The sequence below is a fragment of the Spinacia oleracea genome, chromosome 1 (assembly GCF_020520425.1).
Source record: "Spinacia oleracea cultivar Varoflay chromosome 1, BTI_SOV_V1, whole genome shotgun sequence".
NCBI lineage: Eukaryota > Viridiplantae > Streptophyta > Magnoliopsida > Caryophyllales > Amaranthaceae > Spinacia > Spinacia oleracea.
The window spans coordinates 98,615,414-98,628,211 of record NC_079487.1 but is presented as its reverse complement, the minus strand read 5'-3'; the positions used below and the strand labels follow the sequence as shown (position 1 = coordinate 98,628,211).

At 37.7% G+C, this 12,798-nt stretch overlaps 1 protein-coding gene across 1 annotated transcript; it reads right to left on the bottom strand.

The window, feature by feature from the left end:
- Positions 1 to 234: 234 nt before the first annotated feature.
- LOC110805000 (uncharacterized) lies at positions 235 to 1,119 on the bottom strand. Its single transcript, XM_022010593.2, has one exon. The coding sequence runs from the start codon at positions 1,117 to 1,119 to the stop codon at positions 235 to 237; it is 885 nt and encodes a 294-aa protein (XP_021866285.2).
- Positions 1,120 to 12,798: the final 11,679 nt, after the last annotated feature.

The window sequence follows — 12,798 nt, the reverse complement described above, 5'->3', positions numbered from 1 at the left end:
TCTTTAATCATAAATAAACCAGTAAAATACATGAAATAATAATAAGAACAACTAAAAGATTGATGCGTACTCTAGAATGTTGGTCTTTATTAATCGACTAAAAATTGACATACCAAAATTTCAAAATCTTTTGAACTGTACAACCAATTTGACATTGGTTGGCTCACTGACTTCTTGATCATCCACGTTGATTGCATCTAGACTCCAATAAATCCTTGAGTTTAATCATTGTCACTAAAAGGTTGAATCTTCCTGCCTGTCTCCCTGATTTCGGCTTTGAGCCCTGTATTGCTTAAAGTAGCCTCGCCGAATCAGGTCTTCCACGTTGTTTTTGAGATCTCGACACTCATCGGTCGTGTGGCCATAGTCGTCGTGAAAGTCGCACCATTTAGACCCATCCCGATTCTTGAAATGCATCTTCCGAGGACGTTGCCACTTTTCATCAGTTTTGTTCATGGCAAATATTTGCGATCGAGGAACGAGCAAAGGTGCATAACTGTCATACTCGTCGTTCTCATGTTTCTCTTGGTTGTCCTTCTTCATTTGATTACCCTTCTCCCTTTTGTCGTCCTTCCTGGAGTCTTCCCTCTGTGGCTGGACGTACTCATCATGGTCGGGCTCGGCTAGAGTCCTATTAAATTCCTCAATCCTGATGTATTCGTCCGCCTTTTCAAGAGCAGCTCCTAGGTTGGAGACGTTCTTCTTCGCTAGGTAATCTCTATACCTGCTTTTCCGCAAGCCATGAGTAAGAGCCAGTATGGCGACATCAGACTTCATATCGGGTATCAGCACAACTTCCCGGTTGAATCTCCCAAGATAGTCTCTTAAGCTTTCGTCCCCTCGCTGCTTCACGCTCCATAGTTCGGCTGATGTCTTCTCCCTACGCTTGTTGCTGACGAAGTGCTCATAGAATTGCTTCGACAACTGCCTGAAGTTGCGGATGGACCCGGCTTTTAAGTTTTTGAACCAGGTTTGCGCCAAACCGCTTAGCGTAGCCGGGAAGCACTTGCACCATACTGCCGAGGATGCGGTGTACAGGTACATATGTCCTTCGTACGCGGCTATGTGATCGTCGGGATCTGTGGAGCCGTCATACTTGATGTGGCTAGGGAGCTTCATTCTTGGGAGAGGCTCTTCCAAGATCCCTGGAGTGAAAGGGGAGCCTTTTGGGATCATGATGTTGCTGGGGTGTCGACCGGTATGCCCCCCAACGTCATGCCTAGACCTTTCCCTTCTTGGAGGTGATCGGCCGATCGATAGTCGAGTGGGATGGCAACCTCTCCCGTTGTGTGGTGACGACCTCCGTGATCAAACCCTGGTGGGGGATCGTCCTTCGAGGGATCTGAGTGGTGGGATCACCACCTCGGATCGTAGGCGGGGTTGCTCATTCTCAATCCTCTTAGGTGGTGTCCGTGTCCTTCTTCGTCGTCTCGGAGCGTACTCAGAACGAGAGGACCCAGATTATTCTTCTTGTTCGGCCACGAACCACGAGGGGTGTCTTTCTTGGGCGTTCTTGCTATTCCACTCTTCTTCTTCCCAATCTGTTCTCAGACGTTCCCAACTTATGGGGGTCCGGACAGTTCCTCTAGGGGGAGAACGTCTCCTCGTTTGGCCTGGGGAGTCCTCCCTTCTCCATACGTTACTTCTGCGGCGAGATCTTGTCTCACCGGTCTTGTGCCTGCTTAGGGTTTCCCCGGAGGGCTCTTCCCTATTATAGGCGTCGCGGCCTGAGAGAAGGCCTCGAGCAGGTTTTTCATCAAGTTCATGCAGGCGTGATTGGTGCAACGTTCGAGGATCCTAGAAGGTTTTCGGCAATCAGTCTGGCCACAACAGGGGTTTCCACCCTAGGTCGATCGTCGGATACCCGGTTGGTCATATTGAGACCTATGGGTTCCGCGTCAGCCATGGGTTGGTCCTGGTGGCAGTCGTTCTCTCCAGATCCCATAGAGTTGGTACGGACTCGTCCATCGTAATCTCCATTAGACATGGTTTCTTGCTAGCTTTTTGTTTGAATCCCCACAGACGACGCCAAATTGTTTCGGTAAAAATACAGGGGATCCTTAACTAATGAGTCGTCCGGTAAAGACGACGAGAGGTCTTCAAGAGTCTTCTTCCTTGACTGGAGTTAGACGGAGGTTCTGGGCTCAAGTTCCAGAATTAGGTTTGAGGTTTATTGATTGCGTGCCTTCTGATGTGCATCCGGGCCGTATATATAGGAATATAGGACAGAAACCCTAATCTGGTTCCTTGGTCAACACGAACTCTTCACTGCAGCCGACTTCTGTTAGGTTTGGGAGCCCATCCATTAGGCGGAGTATAATTGGGCGATCTTAATAACTACGGGCCGGCCGACCCTTGTGGGCCGTCCCCCGTGGGACATCCCTAATATTCGTATTTTATTATGTTTATGTCCGTCTGGGCCTATCGCGTATGGCCCATGTGTCGACGTGTCGTGAGCCGTTTGTATTCCCAAACAATTATATTTTTTTCATTTTTCCAAACATAATCTAAACCTTTTATTATATTTAGTTTATTAATTATGGTTCCGACTATGATTAGTGATATCATCCCTAATAAAAATAATTGGAAAACAAAGGTGAGAATATTAATTAAAATGTAACGACGCTTCTGTAAAGGTCGTCGACCTACGACGACCAACTTTTAAATTAAATCTGAACCGTTGACGACGACCAACTTTTAAATTAAATCTGAACCGTTGATTAATCCTTATTAAATCTAGGCCATTCACTTACTTTTATTTTTACAAGGTCTTGTTTGCCACCATTTTTTAATAAAAGAAACATACGGAGTAGTAATCAATGCCTTAATTTAGTCCCCTTACAAAAGAAAAAAAAAGTCTCAATTTATGATAATTGAAAATGCCTCAAAAGCTTAATTTTTTTCATCAACCATCTTCTTCTGCTAATCAACGCCATCTTCCTCAATTAATAAACACCATCAATCAATAACGTCATCTTCCCTAATATTTTCAAATATCAAATTATAAATTGAAGTTTTATTGAAGGAGTATAAATTAAATGCGTTCGTGAGAGTTTATGAAAATTAGTGTACAATAAAAAATAAAAATACATTATCACGATTTAGATTTTAGGTTTTAAAAATCTCCATTGACGTAAGAATCACATTTATCCATTGCTGTTTGTACTTGGTAATACCCAATATGTTAGAGAACAGAATTAAAGAAACTAAAAAATCTGTTATAACAACTTTCTTAACAGAATTCTGACCCTTGTATTCAGTTTAGCTCAAGCTACAAATAGCATAGTTGTAGTTTGTAATCAGCTACGAAAATAATCAATACCAATCTGTTTCTCTCTAAACATTTCCTCTATCTCTCTCTCTCTATTTCTTTAACTCTCTATCTTCTCACTGTATTTCTTTATCTTTCCTTTATCTGTCAGTTGATCTAGCAGGAACTTTTGTCCTGCAACATTGGTATCAGAGCCAATCTGTTGCCCACTCATCAGACACCATTGTTGAGTTCGTGAGCTCAAGGTGTTTGTTAAAAGGTCTGAGTGAAAAATCCAGACAACCTTCTTCTTGAAAGATTACAAAATTGGAATTCTGGCACCTCTATCTTGAGCAGTTTCAAAAAAATTCTCAGATATGGAGGAGCAAGTCAAAATGTTGGAAAGAAGAATGGAAGAACAAGCTAGTAATTTGCAAATCATGATGCAAATGCTGAAGGAGTTGAAGGATAACACTCATGTGGGTAGTCAAGGAGGAAACCAAGATAGTGGTCACCGAGGAAATCATGAGGTTAGACCTCAAGGTATGATTCCTAAATTGCAGCTTCCTTCTTTTGATGGCACAAATCCCAGAATATGGATCAAAAAGTGTAGTAGGTATTTTTCTTTGTGCAAAATGCTGATGAGTGTAGGGTTGATTTAGCTAGCTTGTATATGACTAATAAAGCTGAGACATGGGTTTCGAGCTATTTGGCTGTTAGAAAACATGTTGATTGGGATGATTTTATACTGGATTTAACTGCAAGATTTAAGGATGGAAAGGGTATGAATGCAGTAGAACATTTTAATAAACTGTCTCAGGTTGATTCTCTGGAGAGTTATATTGATGAGTTTGAAGAACTCAGAGCCATTTTGATCCAAAATGGCCATGCATTATCTGAAGAATATGTGCTACATAGCTTCATTGGAGGGTTAAAACCTACTGTTAAGCCTTTTGTGAGAGCCTTTGAACCTACTTCCATTAGTGAAGCAGTGAAATATGCAAGGCTACAAGAAGAACAGCAGCAGGCTAGTTCTTATAAACCATATCATAAATACAATAACCAAACACAAACACCACAAACACAACCCTTTAACGCCAATGTAAACAAACCTCCCTTACTCCCTACACCCCCAATCAAACCTGTTCAGCCTTACCAATCAACGGCAAGAAATAATTCCAAATCTACTCCATACATACCTGCTGATGTTAGAGCGGAAAAAATAGCAAAGGGGCTTTGTTATTACTGTGACGAGAAGTATACAAGGAACCATAAATGTAAATTTAAAGAACCCCAATTATTTACTGTAGAAATTGGTGGGTATAGTGAATCAGATAGTGAAGATTCTGTAGAAGATACTATTGCGGAGCCTTGTATATCTGTACATGCTTTTAACTGGTAATCAAGGTTTTCACACCATGAGACTTGTTGGGTTAGTAAAAGGAGACAAACCACTGCATATTTTAGTAGATTCCGGCAGCACCCACAACTTTCTGGACTTGTCTTTAGCCAAAAAGTTGGGTTGTTCTATAGAAGCTATTGAAGCTCAGGCTGTGGCAGTAGCAGATGGTAATCATTTGGCCTGCAATCACAAGTGTCAGCAGTTTACTTGGGAAGTGAATAAGCATACTTTTTCTACAGATGTGATGCTTATACCTTTGGGAAGTTGTGATATGGTATTAGGGGTCCAATGGTTGTGTACTTTGGGACAAATTGTTTAGGACTTCAAACAACTGTTGATGCAGTTTAGTCTGAACGACATTCAATTTACTTTGAAGGGTATTCCTCCAAAGAAGTTGAAAGTGTGGGAAGGAGATATCTCTGCCAAGATGATTGATAATGCAGCTCAGTTATGTGTAATGCAGCTGATGAGTATCATAGGAGAGGAGAATTCAGTAGTTTTGAAGGATAATTTGAGCACTGATGAAGATTTTAAGGTTTTAAAACACAAATTCAGTAAGATCTTTGAAGATCCTACAGAATTACCTCCTCTTCGAGGAGTTTTTGATCACAAAATCCCATTAAAACATGATACCGAGCCTATTAATATCAGACCATATAGGTATCCCTTGAAGCAAAGGGATGTCATAGAACAGTTAGTACAAGAAATGATGGATAGGGGAATTATCCAGAACAGTTCCAGCCCTTTTGCATCTCCGGTAGTATTAGTAGGTAAGAAAGACGGAACTTGGAGGCTTTGCATCGATTATAGGGAACTTAACAAAAGAACCATCAAAGACAAGTTCCCTATACCTATTGTAGAAGAACTTATTGATGAGTTAGCTGGTGCTACAATCTTCACTAAGCTAGATCTCAGGGCTGGTTATCATCAATTGAGATTACATCCTGCTGATGTTTTTAAGACAGCATTTAAAACTCATACCGGTCACTTTGAGTTTCTAGTAATGCCTTTTGGCCTTACTAATGCCCCGACTTCTTTTCAAGGTTGGATGAATCAGGTTTTTAAGCCCTTATTAAGAAAGTGTGTATTAATTTTTTTGATGACATCCTAGTCTACAGTCAAGACAAAACTACTCATCTGCAACACTTAGCTCAAGTCTTTGAACTGATGCTCCAACATCAGATGTTTGCCAAGGAGAGTAAATGTTCTTTTGGTATGAAAAAGGTGGAATATTTGGGGCATTTTATTTCAGCTGATGGGGTGCAGACAGATCCTAAAAAAATTGAAGCTGTAGCTCATTGGCTTATCCCCGTTTCTTTGAAAGAGTTAAGAAGTTTCCTAGGCTTATGTGGCTACTACAGAAAGTTTGTTAAGAGTTATGCTCAAATCTGTAGACCTCTTAATGACTTACTAAAGAAAGGAGCTTTTGTATGGAGTGATAGTGCCACAACAGCTTTTAATCATCTGAAAGCTGCTTTAATTTCTTCTCCTGTGTTGGCCGTACCCAACTTTAATAAGCAATTTATTGTTGAAACTGATGCTTCTAATCTGGGTATTGGAGCTGTGTTAATGCAAGAAGGACATCCATTGGCTTATATAAGCAGAACTTTGGGACCAAAATGGCAAAAGTTGTCCGTTTATGAAAAGGAACTACTAGCCATAGTTTTTGCTGTCCAGGAATGGGAGCAGTACCTTTCGGGCGGCCACTTTATTGTGAAGACTGATCAAAAAAACTTGAAATGGTTGCTTCAACAAAAAATTTCCACACCATTTCAGCAGTTTTGGCTCTCCAAGCTTATGGGCTTTGACTATGACATTGAATACAGAGGTGGTCAGGAGAATGTGGCTGCTGATGCCTTATCTAGGGTGCCTGGTTCAGAGTTGCTATTAATGGCCATTTCAGTCATTTCATCAGATTTGAATGCTCTTATTAAAGGGAGCTATCATTTGGATTATAATTTAATCCATATCATTGAAGAACTACAAGATCTACCTAGTTTTGTTGGGTTTACTTTGAAGTCTGGGTTGCTCAGGAAGAAAGGAAGAATAGTAGTAGGTCCTGACGAAGAATTGAGACTTAAACTAATCACTTGGCACCATTCTACACCAGAGGGAGGCCATTCAGGTAGAGATGTCACTTTCAAACGACTTAAAACGGTATTTTACTAGAAAGGTATGCATTTGGCAGTTAGAAGTTTCATTCGAACTTGCCAAGTTTGTCAATCTTCAAAATATGATAATGCTGCCAGTCCCGGATTCTTACAACCTTTACCTATTCCGGAGGAAGTCTGGATTGATGTAAGCATGGATTTTATTACTGGATTGCCTACCTCACATGGAAAAACTGTGATATTTGTTGTTGTGGATCGGCTGAGTAAATATGCTCATTTCATCGCATTATCTCATCCTTTTACTGCATTACAAGTAGCACAAGCCTACCTTGACAATGTGTTCAAACTTCATGGATGGCCAAGAAGTATTGTCAGTGATAGAGATCCCATTTTTCTGAGTAACTTTTGGAAGGGGTTATTCTCTTTGTATGGGACTGAGTTCAACCTATCTTCAGCATACCATCCTGAGACAGATGGACAGACTGAAGTGGTAAATCGGTGTCTTGAAACGTACTTACGATGTATGTGTGGTGAATCTCCCAAAGACTGGAGCTTATGGCTATCCTTAGCAGAATGGTGGTACAACACTCACTTCCATTCAGCTATTCAGTTAACTCCATTTGAGGTGGTTTATAACCAGCCTCCCCCTCTTCACTTACCCTATTTGGCCGGGGAATCTAAGATTGAAACAGTTGATAGAAGCTTACTGAAAAGAGAGTTAATGATTCAAACCCTTAAACATCACCTGACCAGAGCACAAACAAGGATGAAAACCCAAGCTGACAAGCACAGGACTGATAGAGAATTTCAAGTTGGTGAATGGGTATGGCTTAAACTACAAGCTTATAGACAGCAGACTCTCCAACACAGATCCAACCAAAAACTGGCACCTAAACACTTTGGTCCTTTCCAAGTCACGGCTAAGATTGGGAAGGTAGCCTATAAGTTGTCTCTGCCTAAGGATGCTCAAATCCATGATACTTTTCATGTTTCACAGTTGAAGAAATTTTATGGTACCTTACCTGCTGCTGCTCACATACCACCATGGTTCCAAGGTCAACCTGATTCTATAATCCTTACTCCTAAAGCTATCTTGGATAGGAGAGTTGTAAAACAGCAGAATCATGCTGTTACTCAATACTTGGTGCAATGGAATGGTTTTGAAACTCATGAGGCTTCTTGGGAATCTGCTATTGACTTTGAAGCTAAGTACCCTACTTTTGTTGTTCCTTAAAGACTTGGGACAAGTCTTTTTTTTGAAGGGGGGCAGTATGTTAGAGAACAAAATTAAAGAAACTAAAAAATCTGTTATAACAACTTTCTTAACAGAATTCTGACCCTTGTATTCAGTTTAGCTCAAGCTATAAATAGCATAGTTGTAGTTTGTAATCAGCTACGAAAATAATCAATACCAATCTGTTTCTCTCTCTAAACATTTCCTCTATCTCTCTCTCTCTCTATTTCTCTAATTCCCTGGTTCTATCTTCTCTCTGTATTTCTTTATCTTTCCTTTACCTGTCAGTTGATCTAGCAGGAACTTTTGTCCTGCAACACAATAACCCTTAACAAATGTTTAATTACTCAATCGAAGATAACATAATATGGCAGTTTCAATACTCAGTATATTTCATTTTTCTCTTCAAACATTAAAAGTAAATAACAGAATCTGGCAGTTTTAATTTTCCTTAATTTCCGCAATTAGTTTATCTCAATCGAACCCATCTACAAAAGATGGGTAGCTATTTCAACTCAATCGAAGATATTAACTGTAATTTGAAAACATTGTCCATTAAACAATTTTTTTGAATATTTTAATTTCCACAATTTCCGAATTTTTTTTTAAAAAAAACCTCCAGGAAAAAGATACGCAATATTATCGAGTTTGAAAAGTTCTTTATTTTTTTCATATAAATATCCGAAAATCATTGAAGAAATTGCATGATTCCAAAATTGAAGATATTTACCGTATATAGAAAAATTACATGATTCCAAAATTGAAAATATTTCCGTATATAGAAAAATTGCATGATTCCAAAATTGAAGGTATTTACGGTATATTAAAAAAAAAAATGCATGTTTCATTACTCAATATATATTTATAGTTTATTTACCGTATATAAAAAAAGTATTAAGGATACACGACTATGTAAAGTCAATAAGCCATTAGTAAATGATGGATATCCCCAACCATATAAAATTAGTTGACCGTATTATAGTACTCCATAAGACCATAAATGTATATTAGACATCCCCAATCATATACAATGTTAATCAACAATGTTTCGTACTCCTTAAATGTACTTTGGGTATTCCCAATTTGATAAGGTGTTTGCGTGAATAGTATTAAAAATCAGATTGTGTGAATAGTGTCAAAAATCCTATTGTGTCATATAATAAGAAACGGAGGAAGTATCTTATATCATCTATCTATCTATCTATATATTATACTAAAAGAGAGGAAATCAATGTGGTGATGACAAATGTCACTCATTGATTGACCTCTCTTTTAATATTAATTAATTAATATAATTTTTTTGTCATATTTAACTTATTGTATTTTATGGTAATATTAACTAATATGGAAAAATACATGAAGTGTGATCCACCAATATCTCAATGACACAACAATTTAAACTAATTTTCCTTTTTAATTCTCAAACTTCTCCATATACTACGTACATTACCAAATACAATATAGAAAAGATACCCATTATATATTACCAAACCCATAAGTCATAGATAAAAATAATCTTGCATCCTAATTCAGTGTCATAGAAAATATCCAACCAAGATTATGTTAAAACAATCCGCGAAGATCTTCTAGCATTTCTTCTTATTTGTCTCAAAAAATATGCAAAAACAAACACTACAAGAATTTGTATCTTTAACAATAACCTAATTACAACGGGTCAAAAAATTCCGTCGTAAAAGTCTTTTGCGACGAGTCTAACAATCAAACAAAGACGGGACAACCGTCGCAAATGTCTTTTACAACGGGTTAACAACGGGATTTTCCATTAACGACGGCCCCCTTTTTTGACAGGTTGACAACAGGAAATCCCGCCATTAATCAACGATTATTGGCCTTTAACGACGGGATTTCCCATCGTTAATGGTACAATTTTTTGTAGTGAAAATATAGCTTATAAATGCAGATATTATTTTCTAAATGCAAAAATAAAAAGTACCAAACTGCCATAATTAATTAAATAATAAATAAGGGTTTAAAAAATATCTAAGTAAAATACTAGCGCTTTTCTTAGACTGTAAAACCCAACTGATCTTTTCTCAAAAAAAAAACCCCAACTAACTGATCCCGTTAATAATTATTATGGCTATAAAATTACAGTGTCCTTATACAGTAGAAATAGTTGATTTATGTTGTGGGGAATATTTTAATCTTGGTAACAATGTAACATAAGTCATTAAGTCTACAACGAGTATTCCGCATATCTTTCAGCTTTGAAAGGGAATTGGGCAAGTGTCTTACGATAATTCCTTGTTTATTTTTTATTTTGACATAGGCTAAACTTACCTAAAACAAAGAGTTTATACATTACAACCTAAAAACTCATCAGTAAGACTTTGGGCCAACCAAAGCTGTGTATACGAGTTCTACTACATAATACAAACTGCGTGCTTACATTAAAAGAAACTACTAAGATAAAAGTTGCCTTGATTGTTGGCCTCATCTTATACATCCCCATTCATTTACTAAGTAAGGTATATATAAAACTTCGTGCAAAATTAACATTTTGATATGTAGACCATGCATCACACTTGACTATGGGGCGAGTTTGGATGTTAGATAAGGCTGACGACGAATATAAACGTGGATGATTGACTAATATTACTAACAAATATAGATTCGGTGTTGGTGAGCGGGTATAAGGATAGCATGTACCCACCTTGGTGATGGGCGAGTTTACATTTGCTGGATTTGGAACACTCACCCAATCCTAACTATTATGGATGTCATTTTTAAATATTTTATCAATATTATAGCTAATAAAATTAATTTTAATGATAAAGTTATGTCAATATATTCAAAAGTTAGGTAAAGACAAAGTTGCTTATTTACCGAATATAGGGATGCCATGTTGTCAGTGGAGGGGTTTTTTTGGGAGTCTTTCGGGTATCCTCTCTAAGTGTACGTGCGGGAATGAATGAAACTTTGGTGGGTGATGGGGTAAAAAATTTATCCGCAAGCGGGTAACGGGGCGAGAATGAATTTTAAATTGGACCCTCCAGCCCGCATCGCTTATCTTTCATCGAAATGATTATGAATATATCAACATTTTTTTTTACACTAATGTACATATTACAATGTTTATATATTTACTCAATTAATATAATCGGACAACTGAATTATCGAAGAAGCCAGAACATAGTTTTAAAATTTAAAACTCTTCTTTTTAAAAAGAGAAGTTGAATCTAGGGTTGAAGTTACATTGGTCGGTGATGGAGCGTGGATAAATTTTATTTTATACATGACCTCTTGGGATGGGGACTGTGAGGGTGGGTAGGCGTTAAATGATCGAATAATGAGTTAATGAGGCAAGTATTAAGTGGTATGACTAACGAAAGGAATGGTGGAAGAGATAACTTTGTTTGACAAGGGGTGATGATTAGGGATGAAAAATAATTTTGTCCATGCACTATTTTAATGATAATTGACTACCAATTTTTCATATAAATTTCTATTTAGATTATAGATCGTGCATCGCACGGGTATTATACTAGTTACTATATACTAAAAGAGACACCAGGAACGACACGTGTCAATCCCTGGTGCAATTTTTTTGCCGCCAAAAACCACTTTCCAAAAAAAAAATGTATTTGTTTGATTTTATTTTTATTCTCTACCCTTTTTTATAAACTACGAGTATTTATGTGTAACACCCGACCTCTAATTCAATTACAAAAGCATAATTAGCAGCGGAATTAACCTAATTCGGTCGGGACATTACCTGCCGTAACTCCCTCTTGGGAATTACAAGGCAACTATCAATCATAAGCTATTAAACTCCAAAATTAACATAAAAATCTTTTTTAATTTCTTAATAAAAGATTAAAAGTACTTAACTTAAACAAGAATCTTTACTTAAACTTGTTACAACTTAACATTAACTTAGGTGAACTTTGTAATAGTGAAATCCTCGCCACTACTCGTTTCCGTGGTCCCCAGCAGTACCTAAAACGGAAAAGAAAACGGTGAGCCGAAGACTCAGTAACGAGTTACCCTAGCATCGTAACATCATTTCAATTCATTTTATTTAATAAACAGGAAGAATAGAATATAGTAAAACATTTAATAAATCATCATTTCAGAAGCATCATCATTTCAGAAACATAATTTTAGAAACGTCATTTCAGAAATATCATTTCAGGGACATCATTTCATTAATCTTTTTCCTTTTAACAGTATTATTCTGGTCGTCAGGACTTTACAGGAAACATGGTAGGACGTCTCCTACGAACAGGGGAAGCCAGTGCTTCATAACAGGGGGAGTCAGTGCTCCATAACAGGGGAAGCCAGTGCTTCTTATCAGGGGGAACCTTGGTTCCATATCAGGGGAAGCCAGTGCTTCATATCAGGGGGAACCTTGGTTCCATATCAAGGGAAGCCAGTGCTTCATATCAGGGGAAACCTTGGTTCCATATCAGGGGAAGCCAGTGCTTCTTATCAGGGGGAACCTGGGCTCCATATCAGGGGAACTTGACCAGTTCTTACACTTTCATTTATCATGTTTACATTTCTTTTAGTTGAACATTAATCAGGAAAATCTCATTCAATCAGGATAGTTCAATAAAACCATTAAATCTCGTTATTTCATAAAATCATTACTTTCAGGAATAATAAGTCATTAAATCAATACTTTGCATAAAGCTGCATTATCGTAAATCAATTCAATCAAAACATACTTGTAATCCCGCAAATCATAAAACATCATTATAAAACATCAATCATTCATAACATCATTTGTACATAAATACATTTTGAAGGGATTGCGGGTACTAGCAATAACCGTTAC

Bases quoted from the DNA above. Each gene is read 5' to 3' on its own strand.
- LOC110805000 (XM_022010593.2), bottom strand. From the start codon at position 1,119: ATGAAGCTCCCTAGCCACATCAAGTATGACGGCTCCACAGATCCCGAC.